At 50.8% G+C, this 27,500-nt stretch overlaps 3 protein-coding genes across 7 annotated transcripts in view; all 3 read left to right on the forward strand.

Annotated features, from left to right (window-relative positions):
- cass4 (Cas scaffold protein family member 4) overlaps positions 1–4,262 on the forward strand; it is an 11,827-nt gene extending 7,565 nt beyond the window's left edge. For both annotated transcript variants that reach the window (XM_076171417.1, XM_076171416.1), the window contains exons 2-7: positions 1–244; positions 984–1,058; positions 1,652–1,765; positions 2,085–3,317; positions 3,437–3,520; positions 3,633–4,262. The exon at positions 1–244 is cut by the window's left edge and continues 140 nt beyond it. In XM_076171417.1, coding sequence (XP_076027532.1) covers positions 1–244; positions 984–1,058; positions 1,652–1,765; positions 2,085–3,317; positions 3,437–3,520; positions 3,633–4,046 — 2,164 coding nt within the window. In that variant the 3' untranslated portion in view covers positions 4,047–4,262. The remainder of the gene's footprint in view (positions 245–983; positions 1,059–1,651; positions 1,766–2,084; positions 3,318–3,436; positions 3,521–3,632) is intronic.
- An 877-nt stretch (positions 4,263–5,139) lies between these two features.
- On the forward strand, positions 5,140–16,369 carry LOC143016864 (constitutive coactivator of PPAR-gamma-like protein 1 homolog). 3 transcript variants are annotated; one of them, XM_076171400.1, is made up of 17 exons: positions 5,140–5,906; positions 6,646–6,892; positions 7,437–7,519; positions 7,846–7,974; positions 8,206–8,293; positions 9,156–9,256; positions 9,353–9,597; positions 10,120–10,210; positions 10,290–10,502; positions 11,161–11,341; positions 11,418–11,667; positions 12,149–12,263; positions 13,249–13,458; positions 13,759–13,957; positions 14,056–14,194; positions 14,284–14,380; positions 14,471–16,369. In XM_076171400.1, exons 1-17 carry the CDS (start codon positions 5,433–5,435, stop codon positions 14,813–14,815), a joined length of 3,207 nt encoding a protein of 1,068 aa, XP_076027515.1. In that variant the 5' UTR covers positions 5,140–5,432; the 3' UTR covers positions 14,816–16,369. The 3 variants fall into 3 exon arrangements, with proteins under 3 accessions (XP_076027515.1, XP_076027517.1, XP_076027516.1); XM_076171402.1 differs by having other exon boundaries at positions 14,065–14,194; XM_076171401.1 differs by having other exon boundaries at positions 11,161–11,332; positions 14,471–16,368.
- A 1,546-nt stretch (positions 16,370–17,915) lies between these two features.
- phf2 (PHD finger protein 2) overlaps positions 17,916–27,500 on the forward strand; it is a 21,697-nt gene continuing 12,112 nt past the window's right edge. Inside the window, exons 1-9 of one of the 2 annotated variants that reach the window (XM_076171398.1) lie at positions 17,916–18,248; positions 23,956–24,041; positions 24,546–24,660; positions 24,942–25,102; positions 25,311–25,452; positions 25,745–25,931; positions 26,424–26,586; positions 26,693–26,780; positions 27,101–27,207. In XM_076171398.1, coding sequence (XP_076027513.1) covers positions 18,151–18,248; positions 23,956–24,041; positions 24,546–24,660; positions 24,942–25,102; positions 25,311–25,452; positions 25,745–25,931; positions 26,424–26,586; positions 26,693–26,780; positions 27,101–27,207 — 1,147 coding nt within the window. In that variant the 5' untranslated portion in view covers positions 17,916–18,150. The remainder of the gene's footprint in view (positions 18,249–23,955; positions 24,042–24,545; positions 24,661–24,941; positions 25,103–25,310; positions 25,453–25,744; positions 25,932–26,423; positions 26,587–26,692; positions 26,781–27,100; positions 27,208–27,500) is intronic. The other variant, XM_076171399.1, reaches the window with a different exon arrangement.

The raw sequence follows: 27,500 nt of genomic DNA on the forward strand, positions 1-27,500 counted from the left end.
GCAGGGACTCGCACCGGCAAACCGCCTGCAGCTCCTGCAGCCCGCAGGGACAGCTGCAGGAGCTGAGAAGCTTAAATTAGCTGGAACTCAAACTGCTGACAGCCCTCAAAATATCTACCAGATCCCCAGCGTTCCCCGGGCCTCCAGCAGTGCGTATGAACACATGGACAGGATCTATAAGGTCCCGTCTGCTCCTCTGGCTCCTTCACACAGCGCTGGACCTTCATCACCCACGGCAAACAAGGTAAGAAGAGTCAGAGTGAGCTTCATGCATCAGGGCACAGCAAACACATCTAGATCTGTAGATCTGTAGATCTGTAGATCTGTAGATCTGTAGACCTGTAGATCTGTAGACCTGTAGAGCTATAGATCTATAGATAGATCTATAGCTCTCCAGTCACTTGGTCCTGTTCCTTGGGGAGTGATCACTCTCATGATCACAGAGGTCCATAGTTGCTGCACTGCAATCTTCTGAAGCCTCCTGCTGGCTAAAGGACTAACAGATGGGGACCTGGGGGGGGGGGGGGGGGGGTTAGGTCTCCATGGGGACCGGCATGCAGCACCGGCTCTTTATGGGCCTGTAAAAGACAAACACACAGACTTCAGACACTTTTAACTGCAAACAGCAGCCAGAGACTCCAGAGAGACGGAGGTGTCGGTGTAGAAGGAGGTGGGGAGTCAAACGGCCACATGTTCACTATTTCCTCTCCTGCTCCAGGGAGTTCCCCCCCCCCCCCCCCCCTCTGCAGGAGCGTCTCTAACCCAATCAGCTGCTGCTTTCCCTTACAGAGACTCTAATTGGCTGAAACACAGGAGTGAGTCTGGGTCTTCTGCAGCTCTCAGGGGCCTTTAGAGAAACACTGTCCCCATAAAGCTGCTGATGCTGAGGCCAGTGTGTGTGTGTGTGTGTGTGTGTGTGTGTGATCAAAGTGCTGCTGCTGCTCCTGTCCCACCTCCACAACACACACTCTGTTTGTTTGCAGCCTCCAGGCTTCAGCACTGCAAATGGGGAAGTTTACGACGTCCCGCGCCAAGTGAGACGAGCTTCACTCTACGCTGTGAGTCTCTGCACACTGGAACACACTGGAACACACTGTACCACACTGTACCACACTGTGACACACTGTACCACACTGTACCACACTGTGACACACTGTGACACACTGTACCACACTGTACCACACTGTGACACACTGTACCACACTGTACCACACTGTGACACACTGTGACACACTGTACCACACTGTACCACACTGTGACACACTGTACCACACTGTAACACACTGTGACACACTGTGACACACTGTGACACACTGTAACACACTGTAACACACTGGCACACACTGTGACACACTGTGACACACTGTACCACACTGTACCACACTGTACCACACTGTGACACACTGTACCACACTGTGACACACTGCACGACACAGCAACACACTGTGACACAATGCGACATACTGTAACACAATAACACACTGTAGAGTACTGTAACACAATAACACACTGTAGAGTACTGTAACGTACTGTAACACACACACACACACGCACTGCAACACACTAACACACTGTAACCCACTGCCTGTCTGTCTGTCTGTCTGTCTGTCTGTCTGTCTGTGCCTCATCCTGTCGCCTCTCCTTGTCACAGCCGTCCACCATGCCGAGGCAGATGGTTCGTAAAGCCTCCCTGGTTCCAGTTTGTGATCTGGAGAAGAGATTTACCTCTAGAGAGAGTCTGAGCTGCATCGGTCCAAGATCTTATGTAAGACTCACGCTCACTCTGGCTGCTCTGTTTGTTTTTGTCTCACAAATCAGTCAGTCAGTGAACGCATCACCTCATTCCTGAAGATTTTTCCTATTTACACCATCGATCTGTTTTATGTCTGTTTCCCTTTTGACCTCAGCCCAGGAGAGGAAATACGACATCTGGCACTCAGCATCACATCTAATACATTCTTACATTTCAATACAGCTGCAGTAATAAATCTGTAACATTTACAGTGAACCAGTGTGAATCAGTGTGAATCAGTGTGTGAGGTTGTTGTTGTGGCTGTGTTGCTGATGTCTGCGTTGCTCTGCAGGTCTACGTCGTCCCCCCAGCTCTGCCTCAGGATCCAAACTACGACATCCCCGTCCCCTCAGCCACAGAGGTGCTGAGCTCAGGATACAGCACCATGCCCAACCCCCGCAAGCAGGAGTGGATCTACGACGTGCCCGTGTCTCCTGACAAACAGAGTCCACCCCAGGTTTCCTTTGACCCCTTACCCCCCAAAGCCGCCTGCAGACAGCTTTGGCCGCCGCAGAGATGCAGCCCGACCCGCTCGCTCTACGACATCCCTAAACCCAGCTCGCTCGACGTTCCCTCTCCGCCCACGATGTTGCCGAGGTGCCCCGTTTACGACAAACCCCCCACACAGATGCTCTCAGAGGAGCCGCCACAGGCCACGCCCCCTCAGGAGCTGCACCTCTCCAGTGATCCTCCCCTGGAGTGCAGAGGCGACTCCGGCGACGCCTACAAACACACCAGAGCGCACCTGCAGCGCATGAGGAAGGTGATGAAGTCTTCCACTTTCCGTGCCAGGTCGAGACTCGGGGACTCGCTGCTGCAGGAGGAGGAGGAGCGAGGAAGAGGCCTGCGTCTCTCTGTGCCGGACAGTCAGAGGATCAGCACGGCGTCCAGCTCCTCCACCAGCTCCTGCGACTCCTTGGCCCTGAGCTCGTCCTCTCCTGAGCCGCTGCGTGAAGTGTCCCTCAGCCAGGACGAGGCGTCCCGCAGGCTGCTGGAGCTGCAGGAGGGCGTCTGCAGGGCCGTGCCCAGACTCATGGACTTTGTCAGCAGCCACTGGAGGAGCAAAGAACATCTGGGGAAACACCTGGAGGAGATCAAACAGGCGGCAGAGGGCATCGTGTGCTCGGTCACCTGCTTCCTGAACTTTTCTCTGGACGTGAAGGGAAACGCCAGACGCCTGACGGACTCCAACCTGCAGACGAGGCTCTACAAGCAGCTCTGCATCGTGGAAGACTCAGGATTGATCCTCCAACAGACCGTCAGCGCTCTGAACGTGGCCGCTTGGCCCCTGGCGGTTCTGTCTCAAGACCCGGGCCAGGTCCAGACCCCGGACCAGCTGGAGCGCTTTGTGATGGTGGCCCGCACGGTGCCGGAGGACGTCAAGCGACTGGTGTCCATCATCAACGCCAACGGGAAACTGCTGTTCAGAGCTCCTCAGAAAGAGCCGGAGCTCCTCAACATCACAGAGAAGAGCGAGCAAACAGCCGACATGCTGGAGGACGACAACGACTACGTGGAGCTTCAGGTTAGACACACACACACACACACACACACACACACACACACACACACACGCACGCCTTTAGTAAGAATGTAACTAAAGACGGGAAACAAACTGAGTCAGGTGTTTGTCCTCTTCCTCAGACTAAGAATGAGTTTGAAAAGCAGCAAAAGGAGGAGAAGACGGAACCAGAACCGGAAGTGACCCCAGCTCCTGTCGAGCCCCAGGTGAGCGTTTCCTCTCATCGCCTCACGTTGCTGCTCACACTTCAGACTTCAGGCTTCAGGCTTCACTTCATCTTCACCTTCACCTTCACCTTCACCTCTCTCTTTCACACAGGTGGATAAGAAGCGTGACACCTCTGAGTGTGTGAGTGCAGTCCAGGCCCCTAAGACCTCCCTGACGGAGCACTGCAGGCTCTACTTCGGCGCTCTGCAGAAGGCCATCTCAGGGTTTGTGTGCAGCCTTCAGCAGGGGCAGCCGCCGGAGAAGTTCATCTCACACAGCAAGCTGGTGATCATGGTGGGCCAGAGGCTGGTGGACACGCTGTACAGGAAGGCCCAGGGCGGAGATGCCAGCCAGGGTCTGCTGTGCAAGAGCAACCACCTGTGTGCTCTGCTGAAGCAGCTGGCCGTGGCCACCAAGAAGGCCGCTCTGCACTTTCCCGATAAGCAGACGCTGCACGAGGCGCAGGAGTTTGCCAAGGAACTGGCTCAGAGAGCGCAGCACTTCAGGTCCTCGCTGGACCTCTGAGGGCTCACAGGACAGGAGGACGGGCTGTGGCTCGGTCCGTCTTCACCTGTGGCTCCCTGCTCTCCTTTGTTCTTAGCTTAGCCGCGCTCACACTTCACCCGCCTCACAGCCTTCAGAGCCTTCAGAGCCTTGTGTCATACGGATCATTGATCAGGTGCTGGTGAACCACAGGAGCAGGGCCTTTATATGCAATACACTTTGAGGTTTCTCACGGTACCTTCTCATGAAAAGAGCTCCGAAATAAATTGCACATGTAGAATGCTCAGTTTTAATGTATTTGAGTCAATTGTTTATAATTGACAGCCTTTTGCATCTGAATATGGTTTATGTGGATGTTTGAATGCGTTTGATGACTTTATTGAGCAGCAACAGTTTGATGTGATCTCCTCTTTGTGAATATCTGTGTATATAATGATGTGTTATGCATTCCCAAGGTACTCCTGACAAAAATACAATCCATTTTTATTATAATTAAAGCTTTAAAAATGTTTCATATCTCATTGTTTTCTTCACGTCAGTCTGACACACACACACACACACACACACACACACACACACACACACACACACACACACACACACACACACACACACACACACACACACACACACACACACACACGGCCGCAGTGTTTCGGTCTTTCTTCAGTTGTTTGCTGCCTTCTATCGGTATTGAAGTGCCATTACCTCGTTTACAGGTAATGGCACAGTTTGAAGACCTTTTGGAACATCAAACTAAACCATTCTGCCTACCAAACACCAACAACTGCACTTCTTGTATCTTTACTCAGATATATTTATATATTGTTGTGCAATTCACAGTCCATACTTTAAGCTAACCATTTTATTCGTGTAACATTTTGTACTCCTTTCTCAAAATGGAACGAATTATATTTATTTTTTATTTCTAATCATCTCTCTCGTTAGCGCGCGGCCTTGTTAATCAATATTAGGTCTTCAATCTTCATTAATCACTTGTGACACCGACAAACACAAACATATCGACCCAACGCGCAGAGAAACCGGATCCCTCTCTTGTTTGTCTTGTATGCTCTTTGTAGGCGGCGTGGTGACGTCACCCCGCTCTCCCTCCCCGGCCTGTCACTCAGCCTCTGTCATGGCTCCGTGAGGCGACACATGGCAGCACGAAGCAGCCATGAAGCAGCCATGAACCAAAAACAACTCACCAACAAACAGGCGATGCTCAAATAAACAACTTTATTTCCTAATCATTCCTCCTCCGGCCGCAGGCCCCGCGTCCCCCCGGCCCTCAGGCACTGTGGATGGGGCAGAGGCTCGCTGGCTGCCGCCCCCTCCGCTCTCATTCCTGCTAGAATTCCGCCTCTGTCACTGTGAAGTTACCGTGTCTCCTCGCAGAAGCTCGCCATGGGTCTGCAGGGCTTCCAGGAGTACATAGAGAAGCACTGCCCCGCCGCCGTGGTGCCGGTGGAGCTCCAGAAGCTGGCCCGGGGGAGCATGGTAGGGGGCGGCCGCCAAAGAGCCCCGCAGACCCCGCTGAGGCTGCTGGTGGACGCCGAGAACTGCCTGCACCGGCTCTACGGGGGCTTCTACACCGACTGGGTGAGCGGCGGCCAGTGGAACCACATGCTGGGCTACCTGGCCGCGCTGTCTAAGGCCTGTTTCAACGGCAACATCGAGCTCCTGGTGTGCTTCAATGGCGCCCTGGAGAAAGGCCGCCTTCACGAGTGGGTCAAGCGGCAGGTGAACGAGCGGCAGACCGCGCAGCAGATCGTCAGCCACGTCCAGAACAAGGGGACACCGCCGCCCAAAGTCTGGTTCCTCCCCCCGGTGTGCATGGCCCACTGCATCCGACTGGCGCTCCTCAGGTTCCGTGTCGGGGTGAGTGAAGTTCGAGTCAGCCGGGCCTGGCGCCGCCTGTTGAGTGGGGCCGGAGCCGGGGCCGGTGCGGGGCTCGCAGCGGGCCTGCTAGCTGCCCGGCGCCGGTGCAACTTCACCTAGACCGAAGCCGAGTTATCCGGACGGGCCCTGAACGCGTCTGCGAGGGGTCCACTTTCACTTCATGAAATATCTCAATGAATGTGATGAAAGTGTTAATCCTGAACTTATCAGATATACAACACAATAATAATAACATTTTTCACTACATCTATTTTCCATTTGTGTTGTTTTAGCCTTTAACTGCTTCTATGCTTTCTATAAACGTCCTGACAGAAGAGGAAGTGATGCTGCTCCACAAACACAACATACTGACGCGCTTCAATGCTTTTGTGTTCAGGTTATGGTGGGATGAGGTCATCCACATGTACACGCTCATACAACCATAACCATATAAAACTGTTTGTGTTGCATAATAGCCACAGACCAATCACATCTTTAGAACCTTTGCTGTAGTAAAACAGTACGGCCTCCAGTCCAGCAGGTGGCAGCTCGTCTGTCCTGTGATAGCATAGTTAAAGAAATTGTGGTCTGTCTCGTCATCGGTGTCGTCTCAGGTCACATCTAGTCTCTGTAGGACGTCTCTGCTGCCTGTCTGTCTCATCGTCTCCTCCCAGCCTGTGTGTGTGTGTGTCAGACCTCTCTTCTGAGATGCTTCTCTGTGTCTCTGTCTCCTCCCCAGGTGGTCCAGAGCGTGGAGGACCACCACCTGGAGGTCATGGCCCTGTGCAGGGAGAACTCCTTCCACGGCCTGGTGGCCTACGACTCAGACTACGCTCTGTGTAACGTCCCCTGCTACTTCAGCGCCCACGCCCTCAAGCTGAGCCGCAACGGCAAGAGCCTCACCACCAGCCAGTACCTGATGCAGGAAGTGGCCCGGCAGCTGGACCTCAACCCCAATCGATTTGTGGTCTTCGCCTCACTTTTAGGTAGGCGAGACCAGAGTCGGTTTAGTGTGAAGCTGAGAGGACGGTCGCCACGTTTCCGTTTCCTGTTGGACTCAGAGCAGAGGGCGATGTCTTAAACGTAAACGCCGTTTAACTCGTCCGTGTTTCTAGAATGTGATGTTTGCGCCCAAGACCGGAGCGTCTCTGATCAGGCTAATGCTGCGTTTGTGTCCTGTTGTAAATGATTAGGTTTCAGTTTCTGCTTCTTTAAACACTCTTCAGGTGGTTGAACGCCACCGCCAAGCCTGAGAGTCTGGGTTTGTTTACCTCCCAGGTTTAAGAGCCACGACTTTACCTACTCGCCCCTGAATCTGTCTCAGGAATACGCAACAGCAAGTCAACGGAAACGTCTGCGACTGAAGACGAGTGGGACCTAACGTGTGTGTGTGTGTGTGTGTGTGTGTGTGTGTGTGTGTGTGTGTGTGTGTGTGTGTGTGTGTGTGTGTGTGTGTGTGTGTGTGTGTGTGTGTGTGTGTGTGTGTGTGTGTGTGTGTGTGTGTGTGTGTGTGTGTCTCTTCATCATCAGGGAATCACATACTGCCTGATGAAGACTTGGCTGCCTTCCACTGGAGCTTACTGGGCCCAGAGCATCCATTAGCATCTCTGAAGGTACAAACACAACTAAACTCTTTACTCAAACCTCCTAATGAGTGACAGACGACGATGACGACCTTAACAACATTTAAACAAAGTGTTTCTGCCCAATCAGTTATTTCTATGAGCTTTGATTTAAGCTCCTCCCCCCTGTTGTTACTTCTGTCTTTATTGTGAATGAAGCTATGATGTCACAAAATGTTGTGTTGGGTTTGTTGCGAGTGGTAAAGGGGGCGGGGCCTATCCTCCTGCTCGCTGCTGACTGGCGTGTTGTGACCCTGGCGTGTTGTGACCCTGGCGTGTTGTGACCCTGGCGTGACCCTGGCGTGTCGTCCCTGCAGGTGCGTGCCCACCAGCTGGTGCTGCCCCCCTGTGATGTTGTAATCAAGGCCGTGGCGGAGTACGTCCGTAACATCCCCGACACCAGCGACCTGGACGCCGTGGCCAAGGACGTCTTCCAGCACTCACAGGTGTGTCTCACCTGCTGTGTGCGTCACTCTGAGGGGAGTTTGATTTGTTGAAGCTGAGGAAACTGCTTCCTCTCCTTCAGCTCCCAGTCCGAGTGAAGGAGTGAAGGAGAGGAACCGAGGCTTTAGAGCTCACAGAGTTACAATGAAGCTTCAAACACCAAAGAAGTTCAATATCACCCATATTTGTTTGTTTGTTTGTTTGTTTGTTTCTTTTTTCTTTCTTTCTTTCAGTCTTGCACTGATAAAATCATTCGCTTCAAGAAAGCAGTGGAGTATTACTCAGAGGCCAGCAGACCCCCCCAGCTCCCCCCACAGTTAGGTAGGTGTGTGTGTGTGTGTGAGTGTGGTGGGGGGGGGGGTCGTCTCCTTTCTCTCTCACGTGTCTGAAGTGTGTTGTCATGGCGCCCGGGGGCCTGGGTGAGGGTCGAGCCGACGCCACCACGCTCTGGTGTCGACGCCGCGCTCGCCGGTGAAGATGATGAGATAGAGACGACCTCGTTCTTCATCATAATGCACCTGACATGACTGACAGGGTTCAACATCTGGGCGCAGCTGTGAATTGTTTACATTATTAGTTCTAAATGTTATCTTTGAATGCGTGAAGCTGAGACACGGTGACGCTTGTCCGTCACCTCAATGACTGCCAGTGATCAGGAGTCAAACCTGTCAATCACTCGCTGGTCTGTGCGGGCGGTGTGAGTGGAGGCGGGCCGACTCGTCTCTCTGTGTGTGTTGGAGTCCTGGTGTTGGCCCGTCTCCAGGCAGCGCTCTTGGGTTCAGCTGAAGTGGATTTGCATCTCGTTCACTTTCTGCCAAGTGGCTGCAGATGCAAATGAGATCAGCAGCTTGGACGCAAACGAGCCAGTAAACGGTTAAACGTGTCGCCAAGAGGGAGAGAGCGTCGTTCAGCCAGCCTGCCTCATTCATAAACACCTGCTGCCGCTCGCTCTTCACAGGGACGAGGGCCGACCTCAGCCTCCACCTGCCTCTGTGGAGAGGCGGGGAGTTTCCTGACGACGTTACGTCACGCAAACATATTACAATAACGCAACACCAGAGGGCGCCAAAGGTGTCACATTACTGCTTTGCATAGCGGAGCTCTAACAGTGTTTACACTCCGTTTGGTCCCGGGGAGCCGAAGCTTCTCGTTCTGTCTGCTGACGTTTGTTTGTGTTCTCCAGTCAGACCAAAGCAGACGGGCTGCGTGCCTGCTGCCGTCCCACAATACGCACCGCCAAAGCTGCTCTACATTCCACAGGTGCCACAGCCTGTTCAACCAGAGGTGAGACCAGCAGGAGCGTTCATCTGAGACCAGTAAATGATCTAGATGAGGGAGACCTGAGTGTGTGTGTGCTTGTTGTTCTGGTTGCTCTTGCAGGTCCACAGCTCCTTCACAGACCCTCGGGTCCTGGAGTCGCCGGACAAACAGCAGAACAGCTTCGGTAACATTCCTCACGAAGGGAAGCACACGCCGCTGTACGAGAGGTCGTCTCCCATCAGCCCGGGCGGGGCCGGCAGTCCCGACCACACGGAGGCCGCCGCCCCCTCCTCCTCCCCCCCCTCCTCCTCCTCCTCTTCCTCCTCCTCCCTGGAGATCGAGGGAAGCACAGGCACGACTGCCAAGTGAGTTCAGCACAAACCCACTTCTCCTTAATCAAAAATCCAATTAGCAGACTGTTAAATACTCGATTAATTATAATCAATGTGTGACATGAAGCGCTAACTCAGAGCTGTTAGCTAAAGGAGCGCTTGGTTTGGTTCAGGTTGTGATTCAGAGACTTTAAAGCCATCGGAGTCATCCTGAGGGAACACTTTGATGATTTGATGGCTTCTGCTTGATAAATATCTGATTCCTCTAAAACAGATCAGATGTGTTACTTATGCAGTATTATGTGTGATGCTGACTGCCAGGATGAGCTCAGCAGAATGAGAAGTATTCAGTTTAGTAGTAAAGTGTAATAATAACAGGCCGATCTTGGTTGATCTGTATTTGGCTCACATGTTACAGATCAATACGTCTGATAGATGAGCCCCCTCAGTTGATTAGTCAGTTCATTTAGAGGTTGAATGTGAACATGGCTCGTAACGATTCAGCTTAAATTGATGATGTCATCGTGTGCTGAAGCTGATCCGTGTGCGTTTCAGTCACGTGAGCGACCACACGGGAGGACCAGAGACAAACGGGAGTCACGCTCTCTCTGAGAACGCAGCGGAGGGAGAAGACCACCTGACAAAAGTGAGGGAACATCAGATCAAAACACAAAGCTGCCCTCATGGCTCAAGTGAACCTCTGCTCATTTCCTGTTCCTCCTCAGACCGACCTCTCCGTGACCTCTGCCACCAGCACCGACGCCCTGGCCGAAGGTCTGAACGGCCACATCCCCTCGCTCCTCTCCATGCCCACCAGGAACCACATGGACGTCACCATCCCTCTGCTCCCCCCCGTGGCCCCCGAGGTGCTGAGGGTGGCCCAGCACCGACACAAGCAGGGCCTCATGTACCCCTACATCTACCACCTCCTCACCAAGGTAGGCCCCGCCTCCAGGGACAGACTCAGCCCCGCCTCCAGGGACAAACTCAGCCCCGCCTACTACACACAACTCCTCCCTCCTGCAGTTCTTCAGCAAGTTCAAGATTTAAAAGCATTTACACAAATTTAACGTGTGTGTGTGTGTGTGTGTGTGTGTGTGTGTGTGTGTCTTCTTGGTGTGTAATTTCTTGATATGTGTGTGTACCTTCTTGGTGTGTGTGTACCTTGGTTTGTGTGTGTACCTGTGTCTACCTGTCTCTCTCTCTGTGTGTGTGTGTGTACCTTTGTATGTGTGTACCTGTTTCTGTGTGTGTGTGTGTGTTTGTGTGTGTGTGTACTTGGGTCTGTACCTGTGTGTGTGTGTGTGTGTGTGTGTACCTTTTTGTGTGTGTACCTGTGTCTGTACCTGTCTCTCTCTCTGTGTGTGTGTACCTTTTTGTGTGTGTGTGTGTGTACCTGTCCGTGTGTGTGTGTGTGTGTGTGTGTACTTGGGTCTGTACCTGTCTCTGTGTGTGTGTGTGTGTGTACTTGGGTCTGTACCTGTCTCTCTGTGTGTGTGTGTGTGTACTTGGGTCTGTACCTGTCTTTCTGTGTGTGTGTGTACTTGGGTCTGTACCTGTCTCTGTGTGTGTGTGTGTGTGTGTGTGTGTGTGCAGGGAGAGATCAAGATATCGGTCACCATAGAGGATGAAGCTAACAAAGAGCTTCCGTCGGCGGTGCAGCTCTTCCGGCCCGTGCGTCAGTTTGTTTACGGCGTCCTCTTCAGCCTGGCCGAGGCCAGAAAGAAGGCGGAGCGTCTCGCCATGAGGAAGAGCTGCCTGCCTGAGTGTGAGTCGGGTAATCACACCGCACCTCTACGTCGCTCTAATCTCACCTGGAGGTGTGTTCTGATCTTTGGCTCCTCCCCCTGTAGACTCGCCCGTCATGGTGAAGGAGTGGGCCGCCTACAAAGGCAAATCCCCCCACACCCCGGAGCTGGTGGAGGCTCTGACCTTCAGGGAGTGGACCTGTCCCAACCTGAAGAAGCTGTGGTTGGGGAAAGCGGTGGAGGACAAGAACCGGAGGATGAGAGCCTTCCTGGCCTGCATGCGCTCAGACACGCCGGCCATGTTGAACCCTGCCAGTGTTCCCACGCCTCTGCTGGTGCTGTGCTGCGTCCTACGGTGAGTGCGCACACACACACACACACACACACACACACACACACACACACACACACACACACACACACACACACACACACACACACACACACACACACACACACACACACACACACTGTCCTGACACGTTACTCTGTAAACAGGCGTGCACAGAAGCAGCATCTCTCCATGAATGAGAGAGAGAGGGAGAGAGAGAGAGAGATCTTGCGTAGTCAAGCACATTTGCCTGTTGCAGTGTCTTAATCTCCCTCACTCCTCTTCCTCTTTGATGCTGGATGAAAACACTTGTTTGCACCCCTGTTTGTATAACGTAGACACTTGGCCCTGACCCCACTGACCTCCCTGACCTCCCTGACCTCTATGACCTCACCGCCACAGCTCCGCACAGTCGCACAGTGAAGTCAAGATGGTGGAGGACGCCACCATCCAGGACGCCACTCCTCTAATGCCTGTGATGTTGTGTACCTTTGTTTGCCCTCAGGTTTATGTTACATTGGCCAGGGATCAGAGTTTTGCGTCGTAATGAGCTCGATGCCTTCTTGGCTCAGGCACTGTCACCTAAACTTTATGAGCCTGACCAGCTGCAGGAACTCAAGGTGACTTTGTGGAGATGTTCATGTGAGGAGCGTCTCAGGAGCGTCCGCAGACGTCTGAGCCCCTCTGGGCCGACGCCTCTGGACGCTCCTGGTGTTGTGAAGATGTAAATGTGTGTGTGTGTGTGTGTGTGTGTGTGTGTGTGTGTGTGTGTGTGTGTGTGTGTGTGTGTGTGTGTGTGTGTGTGTGTGTGTGTGTGTGTGTTTTGCAGGCAGGTGGAGAGCTTTGGAGTGACGTGGCGGGTGTGTGTTTGGTTTGTGTGTGTGTGTGGATGGTTTATGGGCTCTGTTCTCAATCCTCCTCCTGAGCTCTAGAGTCGCTCTAGCTCCAGAGTCTCTTAGGCGCTTTTGCACCGCAGGAACCAGAAAACCGTTTGAGTCTGCAGCTCCTGAACCACACACACACACACACACACACACACACACTATATATATATCATGAAACGGTAGCTTGGGGCTGCAGCAGGCGTCGTGGGCGTCGACATCACTTCCTCTAAAGGTCTCAGGGCCAATCAGAGCAGAGGAACCTCTCGTGTTGGACCCTGGACAGTTTGGGTCCTAGTGTCTCCTAATCCAGGTCCTGTTTGGCCTGACGATGTAAACCATCCACGTGTGTGTGTGTGTGTGTGTGTGTGTGTGTGTGTGTGTGTGTGTGTGTGTGTGTGTGTGTGTGTGTGTGTGTGTGTGTGTGTGTGTGTGTGTGTGTGTGTGTGTGTGTGTGTGTGTGTGTGTGTGTGTGTGTGTGAGCTTGTTCCAGTCTGCTCTCAGCTCTGCCAGACTTTAGTTTCTGTTTGCTGGTTTTTGTTTTGGCTGCTCTGAGCTTCTGGCAGCAGAGTGAATGAAGCCGCTCACGCTTTGCTCTGCGCTTCGCTTCTGTCCTCCATGTGAGCGCCGGACGAGGCCGAGAGGACCGCCTGCTTCTCTGCTTCTTCTTCTTCTTCTTATTCTCCTCCTCTCTGTGTAAAGTCTGGATTCTTCTCTGTTGCAGATTGATAACTTGGATCCTCGCGGCGTCCAGCTGGCCGCTCTGTTCATGAGCGGCGTGGACATGGCTCTGTTTGCTAACGACGCGTGCGGCCAGCCGATCCCCTGGGAGCACGGCTGTCCCTGGATGTACTTTGACGGCAAGCTCCTGCAGAGTAAACTCATCAGGGCCAACCGGGAGAAGGCCCAGCTCATTGACCTCTGTGACGGTCAGGTAGCTTCACGCACGCCGCAGGGAGAACACGACAGTCTGATCGCTTAGCAACCTGCGTACTGAGGTCCGATCAATGCAGAGAGTGAGGACGTTTGACAGGTTTAACTTTGACGAGAGCAACCACAGTACAAACCCTCCAGAGGCTCTCATGGTTCAGCTTTATAATGCAGTGCAGAGCAGAAACACGACGCTTAAAGCTCCAAACAAGACTTCCTGTTTATATCTGAGGGTTGTGTGTGTAGCAGAAGGTTTCCTGTGTGTGTGTGTGTGTGTGACAGTGCTCATGTTGCGTCTCCACAGGCTGAGCTGGTGGCCAAGGTGGAGAAGATGCGTCAGAGCATCCTGGAGGGCCTCAGCTTCGCTCGCCCGCCTCACCCTCCCCCCTTCCCGCTGCCGCCGCCTCCGCCCCTGCACGGGATGCCTTTCTACCCCGCCGCCGGCTCCTTCTACCCCCCGCCGCCCATGATGCCTCCTCAGGTGAGAGGCCGAGGGATGCCTGGTAAGTACGGATCAGGATGAGGAGAAAGACTCTGAGGTCTGTGAGCCTCAGAACAGAGCGTCAGGGTTGACTCTGTGCCGCTCTGCTCTTCCTCTGAGGTCTTCAAGGCGTCTCCATGCCCGGGGGCAAGCTGGAGATCGCCGGCACTGTGGTGGGCCAGTGGGCCGGGAGTCGACGGGGCCGAGGGAGAGGAGGCTTCCCCGTGCAGGTGGTCTCTGTGGGGGGTCCGGACAGAGGGTGAGGCCAGAACCCCCACCTCACATTTACTCCGCCATCAATCAATCAATCAATCAATCAGTCCACCGATCAATCTCTGTCTCCTGCAGTCGACCCAGAGGAGTGATCTCTACGCCCGTCATCAGAGCGTTCGGGCGAGGAGGAAGGTACCACACCAGGACCTTCAGGAGTCAGGGAGCAAACCTGGTGAGTCTCAGCACAGAGGGTTTGACCCTGAACCCTCTGCATGATGTCATGGATCTCTCCTAACTTCCTGTCTGTCATCTTCCTCTTCAGATTAAACTTCCTCCCAAGCCTCCTACTCCCGACGCTGCCGAGGACAAACAGCAGCCAGAGGAGGAGGAGGAGGAGGAGATAGAGGAGGAGGAGGAGGAGGAGTCTTCTGCCCCGCCGGCCGACGTCTCTTTGGCGGCGGAGAACGGCGTGGAGGAGAAGGAGCCGGAGCCCGAGCAGCTGAATGGAGACGCAGAGGAGCGCGGCGCTCTGCTCCAGCCTGAAAGTGCCTTTAGCTGCGACGCCAAGATGTGCAATACTAACCCTCTCCTAAATGCACTAAACCTAGACTGCGGTCGCCGTGGGGACGGAGCTTCCAGGGCCGCCGTCCTAGAGAAAGAAGAGTAAGCCTATTTTTTTAGAGAGGGTGAAGGACGACAGGTGGATCAGGGGTCAGGGTGATCTGGGAACGCTGAAGGCCTTCAGTTAAAGTGACACGGCAGCAAAACATCATGATGATGAGGTCATCTGGGTCCAAACTCACTCTGTGCGTGTGTGTGTGTGTGTGTTCCTCTGTGTGTTCCTCTGTCAGTGTGTAGATGTTCTTCTCTTCAGGTCTGCAGGTCTCCAATGGACCCTTATGGATCCATGAACACGTGTTAGAACCTCTAAAGCTCCTCTACAGGAAGAGAGAAGCTTAGTTACACACTAATATCTTCACCTTTGACCTTTTATTCGTGAATCCAGGAGATATGTTGGGCTTTTATTGTGGAGGGCAGAACTATAATCGTTGTAGAAGAAACAAGCCCATGGATCCATAAGGGTCCATCAGAGACCTGCAGACCTGAAGAGGAGCTCTCACACACACACACACACACACACACACTGACAGAGGAACACACACAGAAATGGACTTTGGATGAAGCCGACTCTTTAATCCTGACTTGCTGCAGTAAATCCTTCATCAACACGTTTCTCCTCTCAAGATAAATAAGTATGAATTTGGTTCCATCAGTAAACCGGAGCGTCTGACAGAGCGGCTGGTTGACAGAGCCCAGCCGTCGCTCTCCCTCCTCCCCCTTCACTTCTACATCTCACGCCGTTTCTGAGAATGAAATCACCGCTACACCTTTGACTCCTTATAGGTTGAGACTCGTTTTTTGCCGTTGTGATTTAATTTGGTGTGGTCCCAGTAAAGTCGTAGTGAAAACATAACAAGCGCAGCGTTTCTGCCGCCACCGCCCCCTCCCCTCCCCTCCCCTTCTGGTTTGGTTTCCGACCGTCAGCACGGCGGGCAGAGGCGACCCTTTAGTTCAGAGCAGCTTCACATCAGCTGAGTCCCAGAGAGGCGCTCAGACTCCAGGACGCTGAGGCTCACTGTGGTTTCCTGTGCATGCTTCCCTGTTTGAGGTATGTAGTTATTATGCATGTCGTCTCTTTTTCTTCCATCTCTACCGCTCCTGTGCCCATTTGCAGATTAAAGAAACACTTCTACGGGTCAGAGTCCGTAAGAGGTCCTGACGGTCGACCTTGAGTTTTTGTGACGCGACCTCTGTTGCTTTTCCGTTTAAACCGCAGCCAGACGTTTCCCCTCACTTTTAAATAGCGCACTCTTTACTGTACGTTCTTGTTCTGTTGTCGTTTTCTGTACTCGTCTAGTATCTACAGGAACAATCCAAACAGCTTTATGGAGACGTCAGCAGTAATACTTCTTCTAAACCTGAAATAATGAACACTTCTACTTAAACTCATCTTTCTTTAGTGATCTGAACAGTTGTGTACCCCCCCACCCCCCCCTCAGCCCCCCCCACCCCCTCCCTTTGCAAGAGCTACATAGGTTACCTTCTACAGTACGTTGAGTTTCTAGCTAACTCTGAATGAACTGCTGTTTGGGTTTGATTGAGTGTTGATGGATTGTGATGTGGTGTATTTGAAGGCAATTGAACTTAGCTACAATGCTTAATAAAACTTTATTCTTTTAGAAGAAGTTGGTTGGTTGTCTATCCGTCATGTTGGAGCAGAACGATGGCAGCACACAGAAGCAGCAGAGACCACAGAGGTCCAGCAGACCACTTCTCTCTCAGAGGTTCTGTGTTATTGAGTCACATACTAATGTACTTAGATCTGCAACAACAAGTCTAGATCACAGTGCTTCACCGACTACATCACAGGAAAGATTTGGACCTGTGTTCCTCAGACGTTCCTCAGATGTTCCTCAGACGTTTCTCAGGCTTTCTGCAGTGAGGAAGAGCCAGAAAGTTCACAGATTCCAGCCGTTTGTAACAACAACAACAAGCTCCTGGTTCAGTAGGTGGGTGATGAAAGTCAGGGGCAGAATGAGGAGCTCAGGTAGCAGCAGGTCAGGTTCCCTCCTGGACGGCCCCCTGCTGGGAGGAGACCAGAGGGGACGAGCCAGAGAGACACTAGAGGAGGGATGAAGATCCCATCAGGCCTGGGAGGTGTCGGGATCCCCAGGAGGAGCCGGAGAGCGAGGCCAGGCAGGGGGACGTCTGAGCTATTAAACGCATCATGCTGCCTTCATGGCCCTGTAAGTAAGTGACAGAATACTTCATCCTTTCAACTTAAGCATTTTATTATTCTCATTGCCTTTTACACATTTGGACTATTTCCTCTAAATATGGACTTTATTTACTTTTCTCTTTAACTACTATGACTATTATTGCGATTTTATCACATCTTGATCTTTGTGACATTTTTCCTTGACTCAGAACATTTCAACTTTTTTTTTGTTTTCTTAAAATTACTATTTCTATTTTTTTTATATAGACTAACAACTAGTCCTATAACATCACCGCTTCATTCTCGAGACATAGCATTATTATAGACTCTTCTCTTAGTATTAACTTTTCTGTAAATACATCTTTCTTCTTAAATCATTATGACCTTATCCTCATGACTGAATATGTCTTGTAAAATGATTATGACTCTTTCTGTTATATGTCTTTATTGTATCACTGTGACTTTATATTAACATTTTGACTTTTTTATTGAAATATGATTTATTCTCAAAATCGTCTTTTTTTATTTATTTATAATAGCTTCAACACTCTGTCACTATACTGCTCTCTAATTTACTGAGAAATTATATAGCCAAAGATTTATATAAGTGCTTATCTTTAATGCTGATCTGGTAAAACTCTGCCTGGTATTATGAGCTCATAAAGCTCTAATAAACAGAGTATATATCTGTAGTATATGATGAAGATAATAATAAGCTGTAATAAACTGAGTCCTGTCATTGGCCCCCTGTGGCCCCCAGCTCATTCTGCCTGCACACGCCACTGCCGCTGACTGAAGCCGTGGCTCCGTCATTCATCTGACATGAGGATCTCTTTTTATATTAAAAAATAAATAAATAAATAGATAAAAAACCAGCTACCACATGACGTAACTTTCATTCAATTTGTTTATTTATTTCCTCCGCGGCTGCATTTCCCCGGTCCGGCCGCGGCGCCGTGCAGTCAGCAGGGGGCTCATAGTAATAATAATAATAATGCATTTGAGGAAAGATACTACGACGAGCCTCCATCGTTTCCCCCACACGGCTCTGAACGCAAGCGCGGCTGCGGTGATGGAGATGCGCGCTTAGGGCTCATGTGTCCGGCGGGACGGCCCCTGCCTCGCTTTTTTTCTGGGGAAGATCATATTGGATCATATTGTTTGCAGGACGCTGTTCCTCCTGCAGCCCCCCCAGTCTATCCCGACGTAGTTGTGAATTGAACATGGCGACTGTACCAGTGTATTGCGTCTGCAGATTACCTTACGACGTGACCCAGTTTATGATCGAGTGCGACGCCTGCAAGGACTGGTTCCATGGCAGGTAAGGGCCGACGCTTCGCTTCGCCGCGGCGCTTTTGTGGCGGTTTGCATGTGTGGGGGGAAACAAATAAAAATGGCGAGCTTTCTCCGTGCGTTTGACAGCTTTGTGGCTCTCCGTCGCCCGTCTGCATCTGAAGAGAGGCCGCTCGGAGAAGAAGAAGAAGGCGGAGTTAAATATAGCAGACCGGGGTTGTGACATTTTTTCGCTAATAACACAAAACATAATTCTGTAGTAAATATTTCGGTGTTTCGCAGAGACATTTGTGCGCGGGCATCGATCATTTCTGCCACTTAATGGCTGTTAAACATCCCGCATAGCCCCGAAGTGAAGCGGGAGCGAGCGGGCAGCGGCGGCGGAGGCAGCGGGGAAGCCTCGCTCCCTCGCTGCCTCTCCCGCCGCTCCCCCGTCCCTTATTCCCCGCTGCTCTCGCCCGCTTCGCCCTCCGTCTTCTCAGCCTTCATTTTGTGTGTTTGTTGTCGCACTTTCACCGTGTTCTCCGCCGCCACGGAGCCCGAAAATCACGACCCCGCGCCCGGGCTCCGCTCGCTCAGCCTTCCTGCCAGCAGCTATGGCTAACAATAGCTTCTATAAGACCTCCGAGGGCTTTAGCGGGGGAATAAGCAGATAGCTGCCGTTGTGTGGTTCGTGTTGGCGGCCGGTCAGTGGTTAGTGAGTGCTGGTTAACTGTAATGTGTTTTAATCTTTCCTCCACGCCGCTCAGCGCTACACTTTCCCCGCCGTGTGTGAGCCGTAATCCGGTTACATTCCCCCCCTGTTGTTCGCTCACTCGTCCCGTCCTTCTTTAGGGCACATTTGAATCCGCAGCGCAGGGCGCCACTTTGTACCGTTTATTATCGATAAAAACATGATTGATTATTGGTGTTTGGTTTGGTGAACAAGCTTCCACGGCACCGGGTGGCATTTACGCGCCTGAACTTAACCCTTTCCGGCTCCCCGGCTGGGTGGAGGAGCCGCTGACCTCCACTCTGTCTGCTCAGCCTTCAATCACAACCACAGACAACTTTCATGCCATATTCACAGAAATATTCATAGTAGACACGGCTTTAGGTGCAGATATGAGATATTTGGAGGGTTTGTAGGAAAAGTCGTAGTGAAAAACGTGTTAATATAAGGACCAGGAGTGACATTCTGTGTGTATTCAACGTTTTGTCTGTAAATTGAAACACAACCTGTAAAACAGTGAGGATGATGTCATACTCAGCCTTCTTGTGTATCACCTGTAAGCTGTACAATCATACTGGATGAAAACAGGACGACTGGCACTGATTTTAAATTTCAGTCTGGGCACTTGTCCATATTTTATACTAAGTGAGGGTTGGTAGTTTGAGGCCTAATGTTAATGTCCCTTTTGATGCTTCTCATGATTTAATACACACGTTACTGTCGTCCATACTACACAAAACATAGGCCAAGTTTTTAAAAGTCAACAAAGTCGTCATCACAGCGTTTTCATGATTCTAAAATTTCAAAACTTAATTTCCGTGCTTCGAAATATTGAAATTAGATTCCATTCTGGAAATTGAGGTTTGGAGAAAAGACATAAAACAGTGTATTTGTATTGTTAATAACAGGGCATCATGTTCCCCAGTAATGACTCATAATCTTTCTGGTGTTGTTTGAGCAAGTGCAGGTTTCTGCTGACATCATGTTCTGAATGTATGAATCCATGAAGCTCAACGTGAGCTCAGCTGTTGATCAAAGAGTTGAGTGAAGGGACTAGAGTTACCATAGTGACTACAAGCCCTGGGCCCAACATGTCCTTTGTTCTCCAGCAGCTCCTCTGCTGCACAGCTCCCTTTGCTCCACTTCTTTACATGTGGACCCTAAGACTCTGTCTCTGTCTTCTTACTCTTCTTCATCAATTCTCTCCTTGTGCTGTTGCTTCCTGTGTTGTAGTTGAATCCAAGAAAGAGTCTTCATACCTAAAAGGGCGTGCTTCTGCAAACATGCGTCTCTTGGCAAACATCCAAGCCAGAGACTACACTAAGACTTCCTACAAAACTACTAACTGTTAAAGTCGGTCTCCATTACAGTTTTACCTGTTTGACTGTTACCACCACACACTTTTCCATTAGTAATGCAGGTGCATATTAACACTTGAGTACCAGCTCCAGCAGCCGTACGGCCTGTGGACTGTGGGAGGAAACCAACAGAAAAAGTCCCAGGCTAGACATGACCTCCTGACCTTCTCTCTTAGCGGTGAAGCTGCTTAACCGCCCGGCCACAAAGTCACATCTTATGTTGTCTCCCACATGCAGTGACTGTTTTCACTGATTGGTTTCCTCTGCCTGGTTTCATGTGACACAGAAACGTTGTACTCTTTTTTTTGTCCATTTTGTGCAAATATAATATTGTAACTTACCCTCAAAACGTCTTAAATATGAATATTCATAGGATTTCTTCTCTTGTATGTCAGTGACGTGGCTCTTAAACGTTCTTACTTGCTTCTCCTACCCGCACAGCCAGTAGCTTTATAAGCACTTTGAAGCTTCTGCCATGCTGTTCACACTCAGACAGGCCGAGCACAGCACAGATACCAGTGCTCACCTTTGATGCCTAAACGCAGCTGCATTGTAGAATGATGAATGAACTCATCTGTGTATTGACGGACGCTGCGTCCTGGATGAGATCAGGTTCATCTAAAATAACTGAGCAGATTTCACCTAATGTGTTTTAAAGGCCTGTAAGCATACGGTACATTTGATAAATGATCTTATAACTAATCTGAGTAACACTTGGGGGGGAAAGTGAACATGGCGAGTATGAAAGGTAGAAGAATACTGACAGGCGTAGTTCAATATCAGGTTCAGTGTTTTGGTTTAAAGAATGTCTTAGATTAAAGTAAAGTCTTGCTAGCAGGAGGAACCTTAAAGTTTACCTTCCTGCTATTTTGCTGCTGCTGAGCTTTGAAACTGAAGTAGCTGTTCCTTCCAGCACCTCCATAGGTTCTAATATTTGATATGAAGCATCGGGGGGTTCAGTTCTCTTATCTCACTGCTGTAGTTTGTGCAGATCGATCCTTCGACCCTTCGGCAGAGTAGAAGCCTGACGCATTTAATTGAAGTAATAATATTCACATCCTGCGTTTGAGAGTTCAACTCAGTGAGCTGACGTGTGGAGAGGAAGTAGAAGACTGAAGTACGACCTTAATAACTTCCACCTACGACCCCACGACCTACTTAACACACACTTACCACGACTCCAAGAACAAGACTCATCTGATGCTGATCATGTAGAAGACATGGAGAGCCGTCTGCTTCACGCTCTGCAGAAGGATCAATCATATTTTTGTTAAGCGTAGGAATAAGTGATTAACTTGTTATCAGCAGAAATATTTAATTCATATCAATAGAGTCTACAAAGCAAAGCGAATGTGTGTGTGAGCAGTGAGGACAGTGTGTGTTTGATACTGCAGCTGGACGCTTGAGAGGATTCTGTCCCCTGCAGAGACGTTTCTCTCTTCATTTGAACCTAAATACATAGATGAGTAAGAGCAAACAACACGCTGCTCCTGAAATGAGCCAGCAGTCGACCTCTCCCCCCCACCATCATCCGCCGCCATTACCCGGTGACACTGCACATCACGGCTCACAGTGCTGCCACAGAGTCAATCATCTTTGCTAAACCTCCTGTGATGAGTAAAAGCCTCATTTAGGCGGCGTGGCAGCCTTCAGGGTGGAAACAGTGAATGTGGAACGTCTCCACCTCCCCCGACCTTTGGCTGAGCCCTCTGAAGGTGTCTTTGGCGAGTGCGGCGTGTGTTTGTAGTGATGGTGCTCTGTTGTCTGTGTGTCTGAGGCGGTTAGACGCTCTGACACAGATAAACATGAGGAGCAGAGAGGACGGGTGCAGGTTTAGGTGGGTCTGTGATGGATCTGTGCTTGAACGTGGCTCCCTGTGACTCCTTGTTTACTGCTGCCATGGTGTTCAGCATCATGGACAGTGAGGTGTTTGTGTGTTTGCTGTACGTGCTCTCACTGAGGAGGCTTTGTGTTGCTGCGGCTCACAGACGCTCACAGACGCGTCCTCATGGTCCCGGCCTGCTGGACCAGGAGCTGCACTCTGAGCTCTGAGGCTCTCAGGTCTCTAGTGAAGCCCTCAGAAGCTCACAGTCGTGTTAACGCCTGAAGGCCTTGGCTAGATTACAGTGAAGGTAGTAACTGGTAAAGATCAATCAGGCTCCAGCAGCATTTAGCTGTAGTGAATGAATTAAACCCAGGAGACGATGGAGCAGAGCTGCATGTTGACTCGTTCAGTTATAATACAAATATACAGTATTTGATTGATTTATTTGAGGCATTGTGTCACAGTTGTGTGTTGTGAGTCTGTTGGACACCTTGGTGCTGTGCCACAGAGCAGCTGGACACAAGCAGATCAGTCAGTTCTTCTTCTATGGTAGTGGAGTGCAGCTCACTGGAACAGTTTGGATGAATTCCTCTGTCGCAGTGAATTTCTCCCTAACTTTCCTGTCAGTTTGCAGTGATGTCATGTCTCTGCAGTGACTCCTCCTCCTCCTCCTCCTCAGAGGGGGCCGGAGGTGAAGGACGCTGGCCCATGACAGAGCTGAGGTGTAATCCTGGCCTCCACCTAGACCAGGTTTTAAAAATAAACACTCGGCTCATGAAATCACCTCAAACACCAAAGGCAGCAGCGCCGCAGAGACGTGAAGCTAAGGTGAGCCTGGGCTGAGTCTGAGTCTGAGTCTGAGTCTGGAGAGGAGCCAGGAGGAAGGAGAGGAGAGGGAGGGGCGTGTTTGTGTTGTGTCCTTGTTCATGGCTCCGCCCACTCAGCTGGAGGTGATGGTTGAACACTAATAGAGCTGCAGACATCTGAGGGGGAAGGTCATCCTGGGCTGGGACGATGTCTTCATTAACCCTTCACATACGTTCTGATCCATGAACTAAAACTCGTCTGCTTAAGTTTGTGTCTGAGGAAAGTTTGTTTTTAAGTTCAAGCAGCGACCTGCGTGACTCCAGTGAGACGCTCTGAAGGGAAGCTCTGGAGTGAGGCTCTGGAGTGAGGCTCCGGAGTGAAGCTCTGGAGTTCCCATGGAGGAATGCTGTGGGGAAACTCCCTCAGCCTCTGAGTGTGGAAGCAGCGGCTCCAAGTGGAAGAAATGTGCCGGTGCATGTGACCGTGACAGCTGCTGTGTGTGTGTGTGTGTGTGTGTGTGTGTGTGTGTGTGTGTGTGTGTGTGTGTGTGTGTGTGTGTGTGTGTGTGTGTGTGTGTGTGTGTGTGTGTGTGTGTGTGTGTGTGTGTGTGTGTGTGTGTGTGTGTGTGTGTGTGTTTCCCTGTGACTTTGTTAAAGTCAGGCGGTTGTGTAAGAGTTTGACTTCACGTTCCAGAGGAAGGTTTGAAAGCAGCATCTGTGATTTGTGTTAAGTGTCTTATTATTGATTGATGGCTCTAGATACTAGAGTAATACTGACAGCTCTTGCTCTAGCTGTCACTCTACTTGCGGCTCTACTTGTGGCTCACCTCTGTTTCCCTGCTGGAGCTCTAGATTCTCTTCTTCAGCTTCCAGTTTCTTGATTTTTAAATTCTTGTCATGGTTTTTTTAAGCCTTCACTCATTCCATTGTGTCCCGACACAGAATCACCTCTTTGTTTTTACTCCGTCTTGTTCGACCTTCTGTGATTTTATCTTCATGTTGTCCTAAATCCCGTCTGCTCGTCTTCCTTTCAGCTGCGTTGGGGTGGATGAAGATGACGCTCCAGATATCGACATCTATCACTGTCCAAACTGTGAGAAGGCTCACGGCAAGTCCACCTGTAAGTATTGTGTGAGTGGCTGACTGTCCTACAGAAGAAGAACCTGTATGAAGTCCGGTCTGGACTCTGGTCTGGACTCTGGTCTGGACTCTGGTCTGGACTCTGGTCTGGACTCTAGTCTGGGCTCTGGTCTGGACTCTAGTCTGGGCTCTGGTCTGGACTCTGGTCTGGACTCTGGTCTGGACCCTGGTCTGGACCCTTGTCTGGACTCTGGTCTGGACCCTGGTCTGGACTCTGGTCTGGACTCTAGTCTGGGCTCTGGTCTGGACTTGGAGCTCACATGGTTCTTCTGTCTTGTTCAGAATTCCCTATTCCATGCGTCCAAACTGTAAATCAAAGCTTTTTTATTTCCTCCATCCATTTGGTTTCCCTTCAGATGGATCTGTTCTGGTTCATGTTGTTCACAAGATTGACTGAGACGTTAAGACTGAACCTGTTTTCATGTTTAAAGTGAATTAAAGCTGACATCTGGTTTTTGGCTGATGTGTGTTTCTACCTCTTCAGTGAAGAAGAAGAAGAACTGGAGCAAACATGACACGGGGCAGAGCACAGACATCAAGGCGGTGCAGAACGGGAGCCAGGTCTTCATCAAGGAGCTCCGCAGTCGGACGTTTCCAAGGTGAAGCAAACGTTTGGATGTTTAGCACAGAAACATGTTGCATGATGTCAGCAGATGAGGCGGAGTCACAGGAGGGGGCGTGTCTGTGGTGTCTGTGGTGGCGCCTCATTGGTCACATCCAGGCGTGCGGTCTAGTTTGAGTCAGCATGAGGCTGCACCTCGTCAACACGCCCACAGGGGGGCGCTGCCTGATTGTGTCTTGCTCTCTGCTGTGAGGCGCTCTTACACTCGTTGGTGCAGGCGTGTGAGAGAGAGTGTGTGTGTGTGTGTGTGTGTTTCAGTGCTGATGACGTGCTGGTGAAGCTGGGCGGCAGTCAGCTGACTCTGGACTACCTGGAGGAGAACAGCTTCGACGAGCCCATCCTGGTCCAGAAGAAGGACGGCCTGGGCCTCTCCATGCCCGCGCCCACCTTCTACATCAGCGACGTGGAGAACTACGTCGGTACGGAACTCATACTGTTACTATGACGACCATCTGAACGATTACTAACTACTACTGATGATTGTAAGATAAAGAATAATACACAGAGCTCTGACTCCCATGAGAAGGTTTGATCCATCCTCACCATGAGGAGCACAGCTGCACTCGCTTCCTTCCTCCTCTTCCTCCTCTTCCTCCTCTTCACCTCTTCACCGTGTTGCCGTTGCAGGTCCTGATGTGGGCGTGGACGTGGTTGACGTGCCCAAACAGACCCACAGCAAGATGAAGCTGAAGGAGTTTGTGGATTATTACTACAGCACCAACAGGAAGAAAGTTCTCAACGTCATCAACCTGGAATTCTCAGACACCAGGTGAACTAAACTCACTGACCTTCCTCTCGTTTCCACCCAGTTGGCTCGGCAGTGATACAATAGTGTGTGTGATGTTGTTGATGATGTCACTTTAGCTTCCCGGGTGTTCCATACAGATAAGGGTCAAAGGTCAAATGACAGAAAAACTTAAGGTCAACATTTTTGGAATATTATCAATAATTTCCGTCGTGCTCACATGAATGGAAACCTGGTTTATGATGATGATGATGATGATGATGATGAGCTGCCGGCGTGGCCCTGCCCTGACCCGTTGTTGCGTGTGTGTGGACAGGATGGACAGCATCGTGGAGAGTCCTCAGATCGTGCGGCGGTTGTCGTGGGTGCAGAACTACTGGCCGGACGACGCCCTGCTGGGGAAGCCCAAGGTCACCAAGTACTGTCTGATCTGTGTGAAGGACAGCTACACCGACTTCCACATCGAGTGCGGCGGAGCCTCCGTGTGGTACCACGTGCTGAAGGTTGGTCACCACGGCGATCGGCTGGGTCGCTCGCTTCAGGGTTTTTAAATGTTATTTATTAGAAATGAACAAGTAAATAACAAACAGTACAACTTTAAACTTGAGATAGAAATAGTTTAGTGGGCTTTCAACTTAAAATGAGAGAAAACAAAGTGGAAAAAACTGAAATCGGGACGAATCAGAGAAGAAGCAAAGTTAAATTTAATAAAGAAATATAATTAAAATATAATAAATTCAAAATAAGGCCTCCTGCAAAGTGAGTTTAATGTATTTTCAGCTCATTTTGTCATGAAGTACATAAACTAGTATCATTAACTCCAGTAGATGAGGAGATAAGAAGTCAGTACAGTTGAAGGCCCAGCAGGGGGCGCTCCAGGGCCGCTGTGGTTCTGAGGCCTTGAGTTCTGAGGGACATGTGGAACATATTAGTCTTCATCTGTCATTGGATGAGGCGTGGCTGCCAGAGAGTCTGATTGCTTCTTGCCTCTGCAGGGGGAGAAGATCTTCTTCCTCATCAAACCCACGTCTGCCAACCTGTCGCTGTACGAGCGCTGGAGGTCGTCGTCCAATCACAGCGAGATGTTCTTCGCCGACCAGGTGGACAAGTGTTACAAGTGCACACTGAAGCAGGGCCAGACCCTCTTCATCCCCTCAGGTCAGAGAGCCTCATGTTTAACCCCCTCAGCACATCCATACACACCTTGACTCCAGCGTGTTGAATGACTTCCTGCTCTGACTCTTTGGTTGTTTGGTCTCCTCAGGATGGATCAATGCAATACTGACTCCGGTGGACTGCCTGGCGTTCTCCGGACACTTTGTCCACAACCTGAGCGTGGAGATGCAGATGAGGTCAGGAGGAGTTCAAACTCTTTGCTCCCTCGCTCAACACGTTTACGTTTCTGTGACTCATAGAGCAGACCGGTCATCAGCTTGGCATGAGTGCTGATTGGCCCCTAACATGCAGCTCCTCTGGGGGATTTCTTCTTCGTGTGTTCGCCCTTGGCCTCCTTCCTGCTGTGTTTCCCTCCGAGGACGTTTCAGCTCAGAAATCCCCCCAACATGTTTATAAGTTCTCATTCCATATTAAGAAGCTGCTTGTTGCCATAAATCTGTGTGAAGCGTAGAGCGTGTCGTGTTTACGTGAAGCGTCTCTGTCTTCCTCCCCTCAGAGCGTACGAGATCGAGAAGCGGCTAAACGTCAAGACGCTCACGCCCTTCCTCAACTACGAGACGGCCTGCTGGTACGTGGGACGGCACTTCCTGGAGCGATTCAAAGGTGAGCGTCTCTTCTAACGAGCTCCGTGAAAATGTAGTGTGTGTGTGTGTGTGTGTGTGTGTGTGTGTGTGTGTGTGTGCTGGACAGATGAGGGGCTGAACGGTTGAATATTATTCCAGTCATTAATGGGTGACTCGTGTTCACAGATGATGAAAGCATCAAACACTTTGGCTCTCACAGAATCGCTCCTTTGCTTCGTTACGAGCCGTGATTCAACTCGCCTCAGCTGCTGCAGGCTAATGTGTACGTTTCTCCCATTGTGTGTGTGTGTGTGTGTGTGTGTGTGTGTGTGT

The sequence above is a fragment of the Genypterus blacodes genome, unplaced genomic scaffold (assembly GCF_046128005.1).
Source record: "Genypterus blacodes isolate CSIRO-AG114 ecotype Tasmania unplaced genomic scaffold, CSIRO-AGI_Gbla_v1 ptg000249l_1, whole genome shotgun sequence".
Classification (NCBI taxonomy): Eukaryota; Metazoa; Chordata; class Actinopteri; order Ophidiiformes; family Ophidiidae; genus Genypterus; species Genypterus blacodes.